Source organism: Tachysurus fulvidraco, chromosome 6, assembly GCF_022655615.1.
Source record: "Tachysurus fulvidraco isolate hzauxx_2018 chromosome 6, HZAU_PFXX_2.0, whole genome shotgun sequence".
NCBI classification, from domain to species: domain Eukaryota; kingdom Metazoa; phylum Chordata; class Actinopteri; order Siluriformes; family Bagridae; genus Tachysurus; species Tachysurus fulvidraco.
The window spans coordinates 12,092,240-12,113,734 of NC_062523.1; the positions used below are offsets into that span (position 1 = coordinate 12,092,240).

General features: G+C 40.6%; 1 protein-coding gene across 2 annotated transcripts in view; it reads left to right on the plus strand.

Moving 5' to 3' along the window:
* The first annotated feature begins 564 nt into the window (after positions 1 to 564).
* nrp2b (neuropilin 2b) overlaps positions 565 to 21,495 on the plus strand; it is a 68,965-nt gene continuing 48,034 nt past the window's right edge. Inside the window, exons 1-3 of one of the 2 annotated variants that reach the window (XM_027164402.2) lie at positions 565 to 1,365; positions 7,252 to 7,426; positions 17,783 to 17,964. In XM_027164402.2, coding sequence (XP_027020203.2) covers positions 1,293 to 1,365; positions 7,252 to 7,426; positions 17,783 to 17,964 — 430 coding nt within the window. In that variant the 5' untranslated portion in view covers positions 565 to 1,292. The remainder of the gene's footprint in view (positions 1,366 to 7,251; positions 7,427 to 17,782; positions 17,965 to 21,495) is intronic. The other variant, XM_027164401.2, reaches the window with a different exon arrangement.

Sequence of the window (21,495 nt, forward strand, 5' to 3'; positions counted from 1 at the left end):
TGTGCTACATCTGTATTTTTATCCAAGTTTTTTTTTATTCTGAAGGCCTTTCAGCAGTATCGAGTTCTTGACTCTGGGCAGGACACCACACTAAACTGACTCTGGGCAGGACACCACACTAAAGACTTGGAGATGTGGGCAATTACCAGAACCATGTGCATGTTCTTCTTTTTCAACTTTTTTTTTGTTATCACTATTTTGTGACATGGGTGCTATTAACATAGGCGGCCCTCGCTTTCCAGAAATACTCTCTATATGATCTGTGCTGTTTTTTTTTCTATTGCGGCGATGGACGTTGGCGTGGCGTTTGCGTGTGTGTCTCTCTTGCCCGGTCTTTTTATAACTCGTCCGAACGCTCCTCTTTAATCACACACCGGGAGGGAAGGAGGGAGAGGGAAGGAGGAAGGGTGGGAGGAAGGCGGGCCGTGGCGCTGCGTGTGTGTAACGCGATAGCTGCGCCGTCCCGATGCCATTACACTCTCTCTCTCTCTCTCTCTCTCTCTCTCTCTCTCTCTCTCTCTCTCTCTCTCTCTCTCTCTCTCTCTCTCTCTCTCTCACACACACACACACACACACACACACACACACACACGCTGTAGGCTACAGCTCGGAGCCACATCTCTTTCTTCCACGCGGTGGAGGAGTGAAGACAGCGGAGTGGCGGACACGGACAGCTCCGGACACTCATGCGCTCCACGGATCATACGCGTTAACCGTCTTTACGATCTCATTTCTCGTTGACGTTCTTTTTCTTTTTCCCTACAAGTAAGGAAAGTCACAAAAACAGACAAGACACCTGGCGTCTTTCGGATTGGACAGAAGCTTCATTACTTTCACTACCAGCTCGAGGGAAGCAAACGACTCGAACTTAACGCAGCTTGTTTTCTCCCAGTTTTGCGCTCTCACTGCCAGGGTTCATAGTCAGGCATCAGAAAGAAAAGTTCTTTACAAAACTCAGTTATTCAGCAGTTCTTTATTATTATTATTATTATTATTATTATTATTATTATTATTATTATTATTATTATTATTATTATTATTATTATGCCTGTACAGCGTTATGGGCATGTTTTTGAAGCATGCGCTCTGATCTGAGTTTCCTTCAGTGTTGAAGAAAAGCGCATGTAACAGGCGATTGGAGAGGAGAGGAGAGAAGTGATCATCGCCGTACTGAAGAGCTCTTTTCGGTGGATAAACTGGTTTCTCTACACCGAAAGAGGGCCAAGATTCAAGAATCAAGACTTACTCTTACACGCTTTTTCCTTCAAGGGTGGCACGTTTCACCCGGAGAGATGGATTTAGCCACCAGACTGTATGGATGCTTACTCGTCTTTTATTTCTCGTCGCTGGTTCACGGAGATGAGGGTAAGTTAAGGGGATTCTTCCAAACCATCAACATTTTCCTCAACAGCTGTAAGGATTTTTGTTTGTGTGTTTGTTTGTTTTGATAACGATCCTATTGTTTTGTAGTTTCATACATGAACCGATGACGTGTTGCGTGTGTTTTATCCCCCAGAATATGAGTTTTAAGGGGAAATCTGGAGGCAAGTACATTTAGTAAATCAGTACATTTTTATGATGCGTAAAGAAGAGCATTTTGTCTTGATCGAAAAGAAAAGTACGGACACATTTAGGACAATAAAGGTTCAATAAGTACTGAGTGATTTTTAGCATTCAGAGCTCTGTGAGCCTTGTGATACCGGAGCGCACGCTGGACAACCATCAACATCCCACACCAGATTTATACCATTTATTTCAGTCTATTGTATTTTAGCACCTCTGCACCAGCAAAATGATTTCCACATTTCTCTCGATTCTACTGGACCTCATTTACCTTTATTTGAGCTAAATATTGTATATCCTGTAGAAGACCGGGGAAGTGAGAGCTGTGCCACTGGATCGCGCGCTCTCATTAAATCCAGCAGATTTTTTTCATGAATGGGATCGGATCGTTTCCCAGCCTTCATTAGGTAACCATATATTAAACTGTTTACACAGGGTAATTACAGCTAAGCATCGAGCACCAGCACCGAATAGATGGGCTATTCTTATACTGCATTATTAACTACATTTTCCTTCACCACTTTCTAAGCCAGGTTTGCGCGTTGAGGTCTCGCAGCTCTCCGGTCACGACTGATGTTTCCGTGTTAATAGATGTATTTATCAGCGCCCAGACTTGTGGAGGTTCCTGGGTAAATTTCGTGAACAGTTTTCACACCGGTTCCGGAGTCCGCGCGCTACACCATCAGACGTCGGGGTTAATCGGTTTGTGCGCGTGGAAACGATATCAAGTCCAGCGTTTAGAAGAAAATCCATGCACATGAGGATTAAATCATGACGAGCTCTGTTCTACCTGTTCTCTATTAGATAGGTTCAATTCTTTCCAATGCTATTTGGACTTGTAGGATTTTTTTCTTCTTCTGAGGCGCATGGAAAGCTTCTGATTTAAAGAGCTACACGTCCTAGATGTAAAGATAATGTGAAGATAAACTTGGCCAAATCACTATTATGTCCAGTTTGGGTTTACAGCAGTGTTCGGGATGATGTTTTAACAAAACTGCATCATAACTACTGACACAGTTGTTTACTTAAAAACACCTTTTATTTGTCTTAAAATTTGTAATTAAAATGTATTTTCTATTTTCATTAATACAAAACTGGCACATATAGTCATTGAGATTCAATTTCTAATATTTTATTTCATTTTAACCCTGTTTTAAGTCAAATTAGCTTTAAGCGTTAATATGTTTCCTGCCTTCAACCTGAATAGTGTCTTGTTTTTATTCTTTTCTGACTTGAGTTGTTGCATAGTTTCCGCAAGGGGCTTTTCCTAAGGGATCTTTTCTGAAAGCCCTGATTTTTTCCCCAGCAAACAGCCACTTCATTAGTCCAGTTATTCTATTGAAGGGCTGTGTATTATCTAGTAATGCCAAAGAGAGACTGTGTGGAAGAAAAACATGTTCCAAGAGGATACTCGTGTTTGGGATTTCAGTCTTGCTGAGAAGTGCTGCGCTTGTGATGTGCGGCAACTCGCACTGAGCTTAGGAGTAGATGAATTGTATACTGGGATGACTCCTTTTTATTTGGGAATCAGAAAGGACTGGAGAGTAGCAGTGGTTAGTTGACCTGGTAAAAGTAGTTCAGTCATCATGGATATGTGATCACATGGAAGAGCTTAAGCTCTTCATCTTAGTGATTAAGAAAAAGCTAATTATGGTGTGGCTGGAAAACTTGTCAGTCAGTTTATGATGATTTCTACCTGCATTGCTTTTTGCTTTTAACAAGTAGTCACTCTGGCCAACACACCAGATTAGAAAATAATTTGTGCATCTGTGTGTGTGTCTGTGTGTGTTTGTGTGTGTGCATGCATTCTGTCAGTCTACTGACATATCCTTGTGCATTGCACTTCTCTGGCCAATCGTTGGGTCACCTGCACTCAATGCTAGTGCTGGTGTTGTTTATAGGCTGGGACAAATGCACACATTCACCTGGCCACCTGCAGAGCACCAGTACTGTAAACAGTCACCGATACGGCATGTGCAGGCTGCTGCTCGTGGCATTTGCACAGTGTGGCTGGAATTTAGCTTTAATATCTGGCCTTGTTAGATTTTCTGTGTGCTTTCAGTTGGCTGATAGCAAGTTGGCTGCACTTTCTGCTGCCTTTCTGATGGGACTTGGAAAATGTTTATACTTTCTTGCCAGTTGTTTCACAGAATACCAAAGGGATATGATCTCTTTAAAATTTCATCGGAGGGTTTTATCGCTGTGCTGCTAAACCCATTTGTCATTTTCTGTTTTTGCTGTTCAGATATTTTTTTTCCTCCCCCTATTTGCTTTTCTGAAGTATCACTTGGGTTTTCTTCTGTACTGTTTCCGCTAAAGTAAGTCAGCAGTATGTTTTCTCAACCCATCTGTCCCTGTGCGTGTGAAAGATTGTGTGTCTGAGAAAGGGAGAGGGAGAGAGTGTGAGAAAGGGAGAGAAAGAGAGAGAGAGATAGAGAGAGAGGGAGGAAGGGAGGGAGAGGTGCATAGTCAGGTTCAGTCCAGCCTCTCCTCTTATTTCTTTATACTGTTGACACACAAACTGATGAGACACAGATGTAAGACTTTGGCAGTCACAGAGGAGCACCGGTGTGTGTGTGTGTGTGTGTGCACGCATATGTGCTAACAGCAAAATCACAGGACAGAGCAGATCAGTGCATTCCCTGCATATAGTTCAAACCCTCCGTCACGGAGCACTGTGTATAATCAAAAAGCCAAAGCTAAGTAGAAAAAATGGCATGTACGGTGAACCCTCTCCGTGTTGTCTTTCCTCAAATTTATTGCCAACCCACAGTATCATTTCAGAGGTAAAGCAAGAATAATTGCTTTAGGTTGAGTGGCAAGCCTGTTAGAACAGCATCTGTTGCTGTCAGATCTAATTGAGCAGAATTGGATAAATGTGTGGTATCTGTGCAAACAACAGCCATTATGCAGATTGTAGTTGCCTTATCTTGTTGTCATGTTGCTTTGTTTTTCACATCTCTTTTTTGTAGAACAATAAAGTCCTTTTTAATGGAGGATGAGCTTCTATATCTGCCAAAAATGAAGGTTGGCTATTTGCATTTGGGCCAGTAAACAAATATTCCTTTATTGTATTCCTGTTTTTGTCTATCGTTTTTTTCTTTCTCAGGAGAGGATAGCAAGGAACATGCTGAAATAGTGTTATTGCAATGCAATTTTAAACAAGAAAGAATATAAATAATGCAGGTCTGTTCTCCTTCACTGTACCGTTTACAGTTCCTTATGGTTTCAGAACAGGTGATGAGTGAGATATGTTTAGGATTACAGGCGTACGAACAGGCAGCTTGTGCAACATCAGACCTCAGTGCAGTTTTGCCTTTCTAAAGAAAGGAAATGCAGGAAATAGGCGAAAAAAATCTGAAAGCCTATATTGACACATCATTGATCTCCCTCTACTTCAAGCCAGAGAATCCACTCAACTCAGCAGATCTTCATGCTGACAGAGAGTGTCGTGTTTGCATTCGCTTGCATGTACACATGGTTAATAAAAGCCCGCTCATTCATTCAGGCTGTCAGTCCTCGGTTTATGTGTTTATAGGAATGAGAAAATTATTTTGAGCTTTTATGTAGGTGCTCCTAATATACGCTGTGACTATTCCTCTGTCAGCAACAAATAATCTCTTATTTTTTACCGAAACACCCAGCAATGCAGCTTTGTCTTATCCTTTAATTCAAATCTGTCTTCAAAATCCATGTCTTTCGGGATCCTAGCACTTTTCATACTAAAGAAAATACAGCATTTCACAATCTTCATAGTGCTTCATAGTTTTGAATTTAGAATTTTGCAAATCTACATATCACTGGAATGGTAAAAACAACATCATATCCATTTTACAGGTAAACACCAAGCATTGAGTGTGTTCTTACTGTTGCCCCAGTCGCTGAGCCTTTTTTGTTGCTCTGATAGCATGTGGCACAGTGGGTAGATGGATCGACTCCTTTAGCAGCACAGGCACAATAATTCATAAGGCCATCACATCGCACAGCAGCATCTCGTGCTCTCTCACTCTCTCGCTCTGTCTTTCTCTCTCCTTCTCCCACTCCTTCCTTTCTTTCGGAACTGAAATAAATTCTCACACAGTGGCAGGCTGGTGCTGCTAGGACCTAGAGCCAGGAGAGGAAGAGCACCCCCTAATGAGAGCGTGCAGTGTGTCAAACCTATATGCGCATGCACTCACATAGAACAAGATCTGTTGAGAAAGTGTTGAGGTGGCAGAATTTTAACCACATCCTGTACATGTTAAACAGAGCTGAAAGAGCTGCAGGCAGCGGCGAGGTCACTTAATTGCTGTCAAACAGGCAGAAGTGTTTCGGGCTATTTGTTTTCTTGTTATTGTACATAATTTGTGTATGTGATGTTGTTGATGTTGTGAAGTGCTCTGTGGCCTGTGGCCATTGGGGAAACCAGAGAAGGGCAGCATGGCATATCAAATGCAATGGAGTAGAAAGCACACCTTTAAATTTCTAATAGCCTTCCAAATGTCACCTCTTGAAAGTCTATTACATCTCACCCATCTGGGTCTATTTTCCAATATTTGACATGAAGAGCTTTGGAGAAGGCTCTACATCTTCGAACGCTCGACTGTGTAACAGTTTGGGTGAAAAATCGACAGGAACAGTAATTTAAAATGTCATCTGAATATGAATACTGCAATGAAGTTTTTAGGATCTTCACAACACGTAAGCAAGCACATTCGTCATATATACGAGTTCATGGTCCATTGAATAAACTCACTATAATGCTTACTCATACCTGTCACTTCCTCTGAACCCATTCCCAGCATCCCCAACTGAGCTTCTCCATGTGGCACTGGATCGAGCTCAGCTTCGTACGGTGATGTACATGTGTGAGGTTGGCTTGGTGTATGTCTATAAGTCCTTGCTGAAGCATTGGCAGTTTACCGTAATAAATGAGTGTGTATTTTTAGATCAGACTGTGTGCGATTTGTCAAGTCATGTGGGCCATTTACATCATATCAGTGTGAGGTATGACTGCAGTTTATCAGGCCTGCCTCCCACTTTGTTAACATTTAATATTTTCATTTGACATATTATAATAATGATGCTCTTTAGAGTTATAGCACAGGTTAAACAATCTGAAGTGTACACTCGGGGGAAACAGTATCAATTAGTTGAGCTGAGGGACATGAAGTCTGGAAAAATAGATCAAAGCTGGTGAAAGAGAAACGAGAGAGCATGAGAGATGGAGAGAGAGAGAGAGGGCATGAAAGAAAGAATGAATGAACCAGTGCCCTCTCTGCGTTCCTTGTGCAGAAAGGCGTCTTTGTGGCCAAATGCTGATCTCACAGCATTAAGTGACCTTTGACCTGAAGCAGACACACAGCCTGTATGCTGTTTCCTGTCGCAGGATAGTAACCCTGTGTACTAGAGGAGTTATTATTCTAAAGATGTGCAGATCGAATCAGAGATCATGTCCCAATGTTTGCAAATGGCCTGTCCTTGCATTTACATTATCGAAGACATGTATTGGCTAATGGACTCAGGACAAATAGTCTTTAAACATGTCTGTCAAGAATGTACTACTTCATCCTTACCTTTTTTAAGCTGATTTATTGAGTCAGTTAAATCCATTGCATTAAGTGATGATTCATGTTGTTTAATAATATAGATCCTGAATCATTTGTGGTGAATCATTTGAACTGAATGTGACCTTTGCTTCATTTCCAGAGCCATGTGGTGGGCAGCGGGATGCCAGTGATGCAGGCTATATCACCACGCCTGGTTACCCTCAGGAGTACCCACCTCACCAGGACTGCCGCTGGATCATCACCGCTCCAGAGCCCTCGCAGCGCATCGCCCTCAACTTTAACCCCCACTTTGAGCTTGAGAGGCTGGATTGCAGGTTAGGGGACATCACACAACACACACACACACACACTTCTGAGCTTTAATCAAAAACAATTGCAAGATATACATTCTGTGCTTTAGTTTCTACAGTCACGCATGCGCGCGCGCGCGCACACACACACACACACACACACACACACACACACACACACACACACACACACACACACACACACACACACACACACACACACACACACATATGTACATTTTGTGCTCCATAACATTTAAGAAAGTACATCTAATATATATACGTATATATGAGATGTACTGTCTTAAATGTTATGGAGCACAAAATGAAGTTACACATATTGAACTGGAGATGTAGCAGATGGAGATTTTTAAAGGTGTTAGTAGACTCAGGGCAGAAGGCCACAGATATTCAAAGCTTTTTCTGGACAATATCATGTCACGAGAACACAGCGCTTCCTTTTTTTTAACTGTTACATTTGAACGGAGCCTCTAGTCTGGCACCAAGCTGCAATTGGATGATCTCCCAGTGCTCAACTGGAGACTACTGAGTCTGGCATGTAGACACCTCAAAGGAAGCGTGTGAAGCCTACACTTTAATTAAATATACAGTAAACAAAGGATTGCTGAATTGCAGGGACTCATGAAAATGTACAGTATGGATTTGAGAGCATGCCACAGGCTTGGTGGCTGCTGTGATGAGTCCACCCCCTGTTGGTCAGTAGTGGAAATGCTTGGAAGATGAATCAGAAATGAAGTTTATTTTAGCATAATTCTCTGCTAATACAGTTTTATTTAGCGAATTAAGACTTGACTACAGAATGATATTGGATTAGTAAGTTATAGATTATAGAAATATCAGCAGAATTCTCTAGTAGACTTTCTGAAGCTAGATTAACATTTTTTACTATATTAATAATACATAGCTATGTACAAAGATCTTTATAAACAGGCTTGACATTTCTTTGTTAGAATTAGCTCATTAATATTTTACCAGCTGTTGTTGTAGGTGCTCTCTTTCTAAGCTAACACAAAAGGAGAGGAGAGGGAGAGCAGTATGTAGATTTTGATCCATCTCTCATTCTGCTATTTTAGTCACTCCTCTGTGATTTGTATGTTGCTGCTATATTTTGTACTTTTCCCCTGCTTTGGCTTGATCTTTATAAGAGTTGACATGTTTCATTACTTTGCACATCTCATCTGGAAAGATGCTGCTTTTTTACACAAGTGCATTAGTAAACACTACTTTGTAGGGCAACTTTTATTTATTTATGGAGACCTGGTGCACGTCATTCTTTTAGGAAAACAGGTCAGTGAGAGTTTTCCCTAGTTACCAGGAGAGGATCTTCTTAGGTCTAGCAGCTAGGAACATTTCCTTTCCATCCTTATCCCATTTACCTCCAAGTCTGAATTATTATGTGATGTTGCAACTTCACAATTTGTCTACAGAGTGAATAAAGACTGTTTAACATTTTGTGCACTATTCTTGTGCTGCTCAGAAGAGAAGTGGTACATGTTGGCACAGTGATACATTTTGGATTGCCTCCTTGGTTTATGGCCAAAGCCTGAAATTGATGACTTGTGTAGAGATAAGTGGAAACTACAGAATCTGTCTGTCTTAGGTTTTGACTACTAACTAGTTAACTAGTTAAAATGTTTACTAAGCATTCCAGTATCAGAGCTGAAACCAGATACTCAGTTCCTCAGTGATCATGCTGTCTATCAGCAAGCGTCTGTTGACATGTTATGCGAAACATCAGAGGTATGTTTGCAGGGTAGTTTAGAGCAAGCTGTGTATTATGTCAATGTTCATGATAAATGTTCTGACAATCAACATACTTTTTTTTTGGCATGTGCTACATTAGTAGATCAGACCAGTATAAATTTTCCATTTAGGTTTTGTGCATTTTATCCAACGTGGTTAATGAATGAGCACTTGAGAGTTAAAGACTTGATCAAGTGCCCAGCAGGGTTTAAACTCACAATTGTACCCTCACTAGCTTAATACTTTTAAATATTGTGCTACCACGGCCAAGTCTGAGTCCAACCCAAGCAGAATTTAATGCCCTTCTGATTGGTACATCTCTAAATTACCACCCCCGCCAATTTCCTATTTGTTTACTTCGTTTTGCTATAGAAGTGTCTTATCCAGATGGCTGAATTGAGGGCAGAGCAGCTAGCATTGATGCAGCTTTTATAAGCAACCATGATCCTAAGTGAGAAAGTGCAGTCAACACAAGTGTCTCATTAAAAACAAGTAATAAAACTTGTGCCACTGGCACATGGTAACACAGTCCCCCATTCACAGCTCTTTGACTAGAGGTTTTTTATCTTACTTCTTTGCTAAACATCTTCATGAGTGTAAATACTAGCAAGATAGACAGGGAAAGGGCTGCCATTGGATATATGCAACAGTGAGATCTTTGTGAAGAGGACAGCCGTTTCTATTGTAGAATACAGACTTAGAGAGAGAGAGAGAGAGAGAGAGAGAGAGAGAGAGAGAGAGAGAGAGAGAGAGAGAGTCTGTGGATTTTAAAGATGAATTAAAAGCAGTGTTGCACTGGTGGCTCCTGTAGTGACAGCCCCTCAGGCTAGAGTCCAGACTCAGCGGAAGCTAAAAAACAGCACACTCACCCATAGATGCTGGGGTACGGGGGATTAACCCACACTTCTCAATGTAGACAACATAAGCATTTAGGTAGCAAAGACCATTTAGCCTATTGTGTATATGCACATTATCTAATTTGGGAACACAGAAATAAATGCATATTTAAGAGAGCTGTGCAATAATCATGACTTGTTGACTTGTTGATGATTCTTTACTACAAAGTCAATCTCTGGAAGCTCTGCTATATATGAATCACGCCAGCATCAGGACACATTATATGGCATAGACATTGTGAGCAGAGCGTATATCTGATCCGCAGACCCCATTTGGCTCTCTCCTGGCCACAAAGCTACTCCTTTAGCAGCTAAGTGCCCTGTTTAATTTATTTAACCTGAAGAATTTAAACTGTCAGGTATTATTATAGAGCTCAGCGATCATGTCAGGGCCAGCCAGACAGGTTGAACAGTTTGGAGTAAATGTAGACACTGGTGTGGCTGTTACCATTACAGATGGTACCAGATAAATAAATAAAATATGTTTTACCTTAGTCTTACACAGAAAGTTTAGTCTTTAGCGGTCTGGTTTGCAGCCACACCTTCTGCATTGTTTTTCCATTTTGTCATCTCCGTCTCTGCCTCTCGTTTTTTTCACTGCCCTTTCTACTCACATCAAATTTCAGTAAGTCGTCTCTACAGATGCAGCCTGTTCTCATCTTTGGAGTAAACAGTGTTAGCGATTTAGCCACACCGCTAGTGTTTAGCATGCTTACTGAAGAGACTGCTGTTTAGATCCTGTAGTTTGTCTCATGAGTGGGGTAAAACTGGAAAGGCTGTTTTGAACAGTTTTCAAATAGCTGTTGGAGATGCGTGCCAGAGTTATCTAGAATGGATGAGTGTGCTGAGCAGAGGCAAATGGTGTTAAAAATGCAAATACATTCACTCTGCCTCACAAACAATAGAGCAGAGGAAAAGAGATGAGGGGAAAAAGATGATCAGAGCATTTTCATATTCTAAACCTAGGACATTATCGATTTATCAAAAATAAATTGCTTAATTTGCAGCAAAACTACATTTTACAGAAGTGTGAACGTTCCGATCGGCACAGTCAGAATTCTGTTACACAATGTAATGTGCCAGAAAATCTCACATGTAATGTATTTATTCTGCCTTCTTTCTACTTCTGTTACGTTCTCCGCATTTATTTTGTCAATTTCACATCCTGTAATGTGTCATTTTTCAAAGCAGTGCATGATTTTTTTGTATTCTTAATGAATATTTTAGATCTCAGTGTGAAAGGCTGAATATCTTTATTTATAATTCACTTCAATTTTCAGACCATTCCTTTGTTCTTTTATATTAACTCTGGGTTTTCTTCCTGTTCTTAGTTTACTGTGCTAATGTTTTAAATCATCTGTCACAAAAGGTGTTAGGACACTGAGGCCAAATAATCTTTCCCTCATTCCCTTTCCCTCTAATGTATTGGCTTCTGTTCATTTATGAGCCTCTGGATAATTTTCCGTGAATTGTTCTCATTGATTGCGCCGTCACTCATTGTGGGATTTTGGCTTGGTTTCACTTTTAACCTCTTCCTGATTAATTGCCCTTTCCCACATAAACGTGCATGTATAGAGTGAAGAGTCGAGAAAAAGGAGAGAGTGAAGGAGTCTTAGGAAACCACAAGCTCTATCCACAATGTGCAATATTTGCAGATTGCACTGTGAACTTCAGTGTGCGTGTTTGCAGTGAGAATATTTCAGTGATTATATTTGCATTTTGGAGGAAGTGCAGTGTCAGGATGGGCAATCAGGTCCAAGGCTCACAGCTCAGGGCTCAGCTGGAATAATCATGACAGCATTGCCCCTGTGCCTCACTCCGCAGTGTGCATTATAATTCAGCAGATCACTCCACACAAGCCTGGCACAGCGCCAACTGCTTCCCGCCCCTCAGGGTTATAAATAGATTGATGTTGAATGAATATAAAAAGAGCTACATGATTTATTATGATATATCTGTAATTCAATCAAGCAAGCCACACTCCTGAATAGCATGGATAATGGATATAGACTGAGGATGAACTGGCTGAAGGTGCTTTTCCCTTCTCTTTGTCTATCTTTCTCTCTCAGTGTACCAGGATCCCTTCGGAGCCGTCTCGCCTCTTTAGTGACTTTTGTGCTTTCATTAATATAGTATAATTTAGTCTGATACTCGAGGCTGCAACCATATCATGGCGCATGTCTGTAAATTGCTCTCTCTTCGTGAGTAATGAATGTCATGCCATGTATGCACTGTGCTGTTGATCAGGTTCCAGTCTTGAAACGATTGGCAGTTGGATGTCATTATTGCCTTTGTATTACAAAACGTGTGGCACTGTAAGTGTATTTACCCTGAAGATTAGCACAAGTGCCACAGCTAACCAGTGTTCAAACACTCCACATGTGCTCTTCTGAGGGCTCTGTATGCAGTGTTGGCCCTGTTTTAACATCTCTCAACAGTGAGCTTGGATTGTGACAGTAGCCTTGGAGCATCCTCAAAGTTTTGGTTTCTGATGCATGCTGGGCTGCACTGACAGACCCAGCAGCACCTTAATGTCCTCCAGCTGAGGACAGGAGACAGCTGCCTGGGCTCTTGTTCCATCAACACTGGTGAAATGAGGTTAGCAGTAGTTTAATACTAATTTGATATACTAGCTACAGTACCTCTCTCAGCTTGTCTGTGGTGGATAGATCTATAACATATACATGGAGTTAGATGAACACCAGTCTACCCTGACTAGGCTCAGTACAACATATCGATCACAGTCACCCTGTTATTCATAAAGCGAGATTGTGCCAAATGGTTAAGAAGAGCTCACAGACAAATGTCTCGCATTGATTTCTCAGTTTAAACTTCTGTCTGTGAAGGATTTGTTGTGCGAAAGAGAGCAACAAAGCACTGCTCACCCTTCTCCAATGTGAAGTGACACATCACTGATAACCTTGTCCTACACCACTTCCCGGGGGTCCACCTGATCAATGGTTATTTTTCCACTTGTAATGAAGAATCAATGGATGGTATGAAGGAGAGCTGGACTCCAGGGGACTCATTAATGTCCCTCACATATAAAAGTCTTACTCATGTTGCAGAAACATTTGTTACAGTCATTGAATACGATTAACATTATGTCTCAGAGCCGGAGGACCTTGGCCTTGTCTATAAGCACAGTTGCACTGAGATATAACACTAGCTTAAGTGACTTAGAAGGACATACATCTATAAGGTCATTACTATAAAATATTTAAAACCTCCTTTGACATTAGGTCCTGGCCACACAGATACCAGAAACAAGGTCTGTATATCTCTCATTTCCCTCACTGACTGTCTGTAGTAGGAAATTGAACTATTTGTTTTCACACCCAAGCAAATGAACAGTTTGAGTTTGCACTGTGATTTAACACAGACACAGAGTTAATTATTTACAGTCATGTTAACAATCTTTATTTTTCTCAGGTTTTTACAGGTTTATTCGGTTTTCATGGCTTTTTTTTTTTTGGAAGTAAGTAACCACGGGAGAGAGTGTGAAGTCGTTTATCTGCAAGTACTTGGCAGGACCTTAGGCTGTTTGTCAGGGATTTTTTTCTCATTATGTTTTAAAAGCATTGTTATTTGTTTGGCATCACTGTTACTGATGTTTTCTTCCTGTAAACAGATTTTTCCTTGGGTGTGTGACAGTGAAACAGTGGTGGTCATTGTGTGTCACTGTAAAACTGAAGGTGGAATCTCATTAACCCAGTGTTACCACCTCTGTGTGTGTGTGTGTGTGTGTGTGTGTGTGTGTGTGTGTGTGTGTGTGTGTGTGTGTGTGTGTGTGTGTGTGTGTGTGTGAAGCAGACCTCTGTAGCTTGATGGGTGTGTGCAGGTGTGAAAAAGATTCTTGCCTGAAAGATAGAACGTGTGAAAGGCAATTAGCAGGCTCCTCAGAGGGCAGGAGGTGGGGTACTCATGTGCGTGCACACACACATGTGTTACCTTGATCATGTCAAACGAAAATTCCATGATTTCCCACCGATACACACGTGGGGGGGGGGGGGGGGGATCAACAGTATTTCAGAAATAATGACATGAAACAAAAGGAAACTACAAAATGAAACTTTCTGTGTCCTTTGACAAAAGAATAAATGGTAGCATTCTCACAGTCATGCAGCTTCACAATACCGATAATCCCAGCATCCTTGCCTAACAGATACGAAACCACAGCAACGGCATCCCATAATAAAATCTATAGAAATCTAATCATCCTTAGCATTTGCTTTAAAGTTGATGGTCATGTGACTATAATTATTAGATAGCAAGTGTTGCACACCATGTGGCCTCATCACTGCATGAATGCTGCTATTGTAGCCTGTGTGTATGTGTGTGAGAGTGTGTTAATTGACGAGTGGACTAAATTGGAATCCAAAGGCAGCTAGAACTGCCCATAGCCCCCCATGGCTCCCCTTAGAGCACCAAACCAAATAACACATTGCTCCTGGCTGTCAGCAGGATGAAATTGTATCAGAATGAGAATGAAAGAAAGGATTATTATTATTATTATTATTATTATTATTATTATTATTATTATTATTATTATTATTATTATTATTATTATTATATTGTTTTTTTTCTTCTTCGTTTTTTTCTCTCAATATTATTCAAATGTTTCGTACCTTTATTTATTATTCTTTTTGTATTGAAGACCATGCTTAGGCAATAGATAGGTCCATTTAATTGTCAAGGCAGTAAAAACAGTTTAAACACTGGAATGTCAGTGTGAGAAAATCACATATTCCTAATGAGTACAGCCTCTTGTGGTATTGTATGGGAATTTTAGAGCAGATAAACACAAATGTTTGCTGCCAAGGATCACTTTCAGTGTAAAAACAATTCCAAAACCCACGCTTATTTTATAATCCAAATATTTTAATACTTAAGCACATTAGGCACAATTAGAGCTTATTGTTCCTCTATTTATAAACCAGTCTCATACCAATTATACTGTTTTAAAGTGTATTTACAATACATTGTGTGTAGCTAGCAATATAGCTATATAAAATATAGCAACACAGCTATATTAAAGTATTATTTTAAATAGTTTAAGCTTAGATTAAAATATTAATAATGTTTCTTATGTTTCTAATAATGAACCAAATCAATCCATGTAATTAAAAATTATAATAGTCACAGACCACTAGCCTATACATCAAGGGCTCCTGCTCATGATGATTTCAACCCCCACAACTGTCCTGGGTTTTTTTATGTGCTTCACCATGCAGTCAGTGCTTCTTTGTGTCATTTTTCTTCTGATGATGAAGAGTAAATGCTTGATGGTTTTGAAGACACCTGCTGGTGTCTGTCACTTAATGAACCAAAGGCAGTGTTAGGTTTCAGTACATGTCTTCCTCCCCCTTCTTTTTCCTGGCTCACAGCCTCCACCTACTAAACTGTGTCACACCTTCATCTTCCAGCAATCAGACTCGCTTTGAGTATTTATAAAAGGATGGGAAAAGGAAAAGGAAAGGTTGATCTCCCCTAGCAGGGGTCCTAATGAGACCAGTGAAGCACGCAGGTCCATGGCAGAAGATAATGTTTAAAAAGTACTAGCAGTAGAAGAGAAGAAAGCTTTATTGTCATTCTAGCCATCTACAAGTGTATAGCAGAATGAAATGATTATCCAATACCAGAGGCTGAAATATGTTGTAGAAAATTGATAACAGTGTGGTACAGGATAATCTGAGGACAGCATGCAGGGCAGATTAGGAAACATTACATTGCAAATTAACAAGAATAATGAAGACAATAAATACAGGCTGTGCAGAACAATAAGCACAACACAACAGATGTAACCGTGTGGAACATACAGTACATACAATAAACAGCAATACAGTGTTTGTGATGAGTAAAGTCTTAATGTGCTTAATAGAAAGTAAGAAAAAGTATTTGTTTGCTATAAGGTACTCTTAGAATATGTTAAAAAACAAACAAACAATAATATCTACCAATTTGACGACAGTCTACCTGATTCATCTTCTGGGAGCCTGCAAATTCACAGTGTGATGATCTGTGAACCCTGCGGCCATCCAGAGCCAATCCTAATGACTGGCAAAACAAATGTAAGTCATTCATACAGGCTTGAAGCCAACGTTTAAGCAAAAGCTAACCACACATGCTGCTTCTCATTTCCTACCCAGGAAGTCCAAATCAGCCTAAGTGATTCAGTGTTCTGAAGACAGCAGCCTTCAGAAGTGTCTTTGCCTAGCAGCCTTAAGCAAAAACACTCATCACTTATTCTAAAAGCTTTATATGTGAGAAAACGACTTGTCTTCCGAGTGCCTGAGTGATGTGTGAGCAGCTGGAAGAAGAGAATGACAGACGAAGCTCTTCACATTGGTGCTCATTGACTTCTCCAGCAGGCGACTCTTGACTCTTCAGCTGGAGCTGATTGTTGAACAATGGCTCTCCTCAGCTCGAGTGCAGTGAGGAGTCGCAAGCTCATTAGACTGCGGTCGGATCAGCCTCAACACACTGGCACCAGTCACGCTTTTGCTTCGAATGAACTTGTGTGAGCAGCTCTGTAAAAATCAGCCATGTTAGTAGGACTTCAAATTGCTTAATAGGACAGCCATCTTCTTTTGCATCCTCATTAGACTTAATGTCAGTTCCCTTTGTATTGTTTTGTCAAGCTCCTTGTTAAGACCAACATTTTTTAATTCAGCCTCAGAAAAAAAGCAGATTAATCAGATCTAATTCAATTCAATACAACAGGTATTGTATTGAATCTCTCTCTCTCTCTCTCTCTCTCTCTCTCTCTCTCTCTCTCTCTCTCTCTCTCTCATGGGTTGCATTTTAGCTGTTTTTTCATTTACTTGTCATTAAGGTCAGCTTTTGTGTCTTTGAGGAATGGAGTCCATTTTGTGTAATCAGGCAGGAAATGTTCAAAGTGCATAATAGGCCTGTTTTTTCCTTAGTTAACTGAGATCGAGCTCCTTTGACCACAGTGTACGTAAACTCCTGAGGCAATGACTGCTTATAAACTGGGTATGTAATGAGAAAAAAAAGAGAGAGAACTCATTACAGTGGGTGCTGCTGAAGAAAAACTGACAGGCTATAAACACATACTGTGTGTGTGTGTGTGTGTGTGTGTGTGTGTGTGTGTGTGTGTGTGTGTGTGTGTGTGTGTGTGTGTGTGTGTGTGTGTGTGTGTGTGTGTGTGTGTGTGAGTACAGTATATCTGTGCTGAATATGGATGAGAGACTGTGTGTGAGTATTTTAGCCTTCAGGGTCCTTTATAATCAAATCAGGTTCTGTTCTTATTCTGTTAGTTTATTATTAAGTCTGTTATTTATTAATGCATTATTTTAACCGCAGAAACTCTGTGTTATTCGGTTATTTATCTTAAAGCACATTATTCAGTGATTGCTATACATTTTTCAGCAACAGTGGAAGTAATAAGAAGGTGTGTATTTACAGGAGTGAGAAAGTCTTCACTTTGATTTATTTTAGTGTGGTGTTTGTTACATTGATTTTTTTCCCTCTCTCCAACTGTGCTGTTTGCTGCCGGGTTTTGTTGGAACAAAGATGCATCTGAGATCTTAAGAGAACCAGTTATAGATGTATATGCTGCTAGGACTCCTGTTGTTGACAGGCAGGAATGTGTGTGTAACACAGGTCACAGGGTCAGATAGGCTACAATTACTCAGACTTTGACCTCACTGGATCACTGCCCTCACATATGCCCTGTGTGATTGGGTTTGTTTTGCAGATACGACTTTGTTGAGATCCGTGATGGCAATTCAGAATCTGCAGATCTGCTGGGGAAACACTGCAATAACATCGCCCCACCGCCCATCATCTCATCAGGACCCGTGCTCCACATTCGATTTGTGTCTGACTATGCCCACCAGGGAGCTGGCTTCTCACTGCGTTACGAGATCCACAAGACGGGTAAGAGAACTACATAACTGGAGCTGGATGATATGCATATACAATAATGATATAGTGGGGCAGTGGTGGCTCAAAAGAACAAATTGTCAGCATGCAATAGCACAATAAATGTTTTTTATAATACTAATAGAAATACAAAGTTATTCACAGATGTTAAAATGTGTGTAAAATTTCCTTTTCTGTATTCATAAACAAAATGATTGAATCTCACAGTGCTGCTATAAGATTTGGGATTATACATATATTTTTTCCCATATTGTCCTCACTTACTCACCTTATTGAACCAAAGTAAATCTTATGAAAGTGTCTGGCTTCATCTTTTTGTTTCTGTTTTTGCTTCTGCATGACACTATTTGAAGTTTTTTTTCAACAAGCAAATTTTTAGATGGTTTTTGTTTGTGTGTGTGAAGATTGTCACCACAGTACGGTCTCTAATGGAGCTGCCTGTATTAGCACACAATAGAGAGCACTCTCACACAGGATACACACACTTCAGCCTTCCCTCTGATCAAACCAACATCAGCAGCAATGTGCAAAGTCCCACTTAAATGTGAAGTAGTGGTTGGGTTTTAAAAACTGGAGGGAAAAGCTCTTATTGGTCAGGTTGGTGTCAAGTACTAATTTGTGAAACATTGGAGGGAAATAATGCCGTTGGTCAGGAATTGGCTTGGTAGCAGAAAGATTTTAGCAGACTACAACTTTGTGATTTGGAGGGAAAGTATTCTGTTGGTCAGGCTTTGTTCAGTAGCAGGAAGATTGTTACGGTAATGTAATGGTGTCTTGTGACACTGCTTGTGGTTAATCACAGCTGCCCTGTGTAACCCTGCTACCAAGCCCATGTGATTCACCTCTCCTTCATGGGTCTGTTTGACACACAGCGTGACAAATTCAGATCAAGGCAGCAGTGGGTAGAGAAAATAAACAGCAGGCAGGCCTCTACTGTCCTCTTTTTATCCTTCAGAAAGCATTCCAGGAATGCCTCTTTAATTGAGTCCTGATCTCCAGGCTCTGAAACAAGCAAGGGAACTAGTGTTACTAACATAATGTCTGTCTGTGTTTCTGTGTTTGTGCCGTCAAGTTCAAACAGAAGCCTGACAACAGACAACAAAAATCACAAAGGGGCTTTTTCCACTGTACCAGATAACAAGAAAAGCTTTTTTTCCGTTAGCCATCGGCACAGTAATAAACGTTCGAGTGAGTTTTTTTGTTGCTTTAATTGGTACCAGCAAAAAATAAAAGTACTGACATTGACACCTGTTGACACTTTGACATGGTATACACACTGAAAACCTTTGTATAATGAAAAAATATATGTTATTACTTATAGGGAATTTTTACTTACTTTTAGGGCAGAATAATTTAGATTTCATACACTCTCACCAGGCAGATTTTTCATTCTATCACTGGAAACCTTTTCTTCTGTAATTTTGTAGAGCCAGTGTGAGCTGGTTAACAGCCAGTCAGATAAAGACACTGTGCCCAGTGAAGCACCTCTTCCATGTTGGATTTTTATAGCTGTCTCTGAAGCTGGTGGAAAATGATCCTGAAGATCTGATGGCTCTTACGGTTGGCTTGTGTTATTGGATATGCTGTGGAAACTAGGCTAGGAACTGATGGGCTAGAGAAGCCAGATGAAGCTCAACATTTTGTGAAACACCATTAGTGCTTGACACCCTCCTCTAAGTGAAATGTACACTTTAGTTTCACTAGTCCACGATCTCTAATGTCCTCTCTCGGGAAGAACTAAATACATGCAGTCACACGTCCCCTGCTCTTTGATTGAGAGTGTCAATGATGCTCAGAATTACTTCAGTGAAACCATCGCATGAAGAGACAAGCAGATGCCAGGATGAGTGCTATCATATAGGCACGTCGCAGGCTTTCCATCATAAGCAAGCAAAATGACGAAAGCCTGTGGGATGTGGAGGCTTGTGGTTGCCATGACATTAAGTAAATTCTGTAACACCTTAGAGGATTTGGGTGAAATTGTGTGTGGGAGTATGTGTGTGCTGGATTGGAGCGCAGAGATAAAGAGATTTATAGAATTTGTGTGTGCGCTGAAAAAAAAGCCCCAATTTGATGATGTGTGGTGTGCCTCCCCCATCCACTGCTGTTTAATTTGAACTTGCCTGCCTGTTGCCAGAGTTTGCCGACAAACCATGTTTTATGAGATGCAAAACAAGCCAGAGGAAAGGGAAGACAAAAAAAGACAAGCAGGAAAAAAGAAAACAAGCAAGCTTTGAAAAAAAAATCCAATGAAAGAACGAATTGACTAGGGCCTGGGCTGTGAGCTCTGTTTACCGTGACTGTGTGTTGGCAGAAGTAGTGCAGTATTCTCCAGCAGTGATAGAAATCTTGTGTAAATACACAGCCTGGAGGTGTGTCTGCCCAGCATGGCACAGATCACTGGGGAAAAAGCCTCTATCAAACTACCTCCTCCTGTGGAGAGGAAATCTATACTCCACTCCTCTGCCCAGGTCAGTGCTGGACTGCCCCTTCTCATACTGATCTCAGCTACATCAAGCTCTGCCTTGCAGCAGGTCGGAGCAATTCCGTATTCCTGCATTTTATCACCAGAGGTCCTAGACGACTCTCCTATCTGTCATTACACAGCAATTTGTAATGTGTTGTATTAGCGCCTACAGTGGAAAAATCCCACATGAGCTAACAGCTTCCTGATGATAGCCTGCCAGTGGCAAAGCTTTATATTAGCAAATGTAAAAAAAAAAGAAAATAAAAATGGGATATATAAATGCCTGTAGGAGCTGCTGTTAAGTTTTCACAAAATCATTAAAACGTCAAACTTGATTGCTCTGAAGTTGTTTGTCTGTGGACCAGTGATAATGTGAATTTAATGTCTAATACCTAGCTACGCTCTTGGAACAAGATACTATACGGGTACATTTTTTCATCCCCAAGGTACAGTCGGTGTAAAAGTATCTTCACAGAGACAACAGTGTCTGGTCCTTAAATGTAGTTTAATGGTATATTACATTCACTGTTCCAGGTAATGAAAGGTAAAAAAATGATGTACCCTTGAGAGTAACTCCACAGTGACATGTTTAATGCCCTGAGGGCTGATTTACAGTATACTCCTGCAAGATACACCTAAATGTATTTGCATCAAGTCACAAAAAATGAGGTTGTGGGTAAGTAGAACTCACAGAGGAGCCCAGGGGCACGCCTTTTAGATCATAGTTACATGCTGGATGAGTCTGAGGTGCTAAAAGTGAAGAAAATACTAATTCTGATCTGATACTGCTGAAGGTGAGACTTGATCCAAACCAGAACTAATGCTAACTCATGACAGAGCAGTGCAAAAAGAGGTTGGCTGAAGAGGTGCTTCAAAACAATCCAAAAAAAGATGACAGGTAATTGCTAGAGAGAAAATCTTAGACAAGAATCTAAATGTTATATTGTCACATATTAATCCTGGGACTATGCTTGTTCTAGCTGTTAGAGTGAAATGTAAATTATTTTATACTTCATTTTCTGTATATTTATTCTTAGTTCTGCCCCCTAGTGCACACA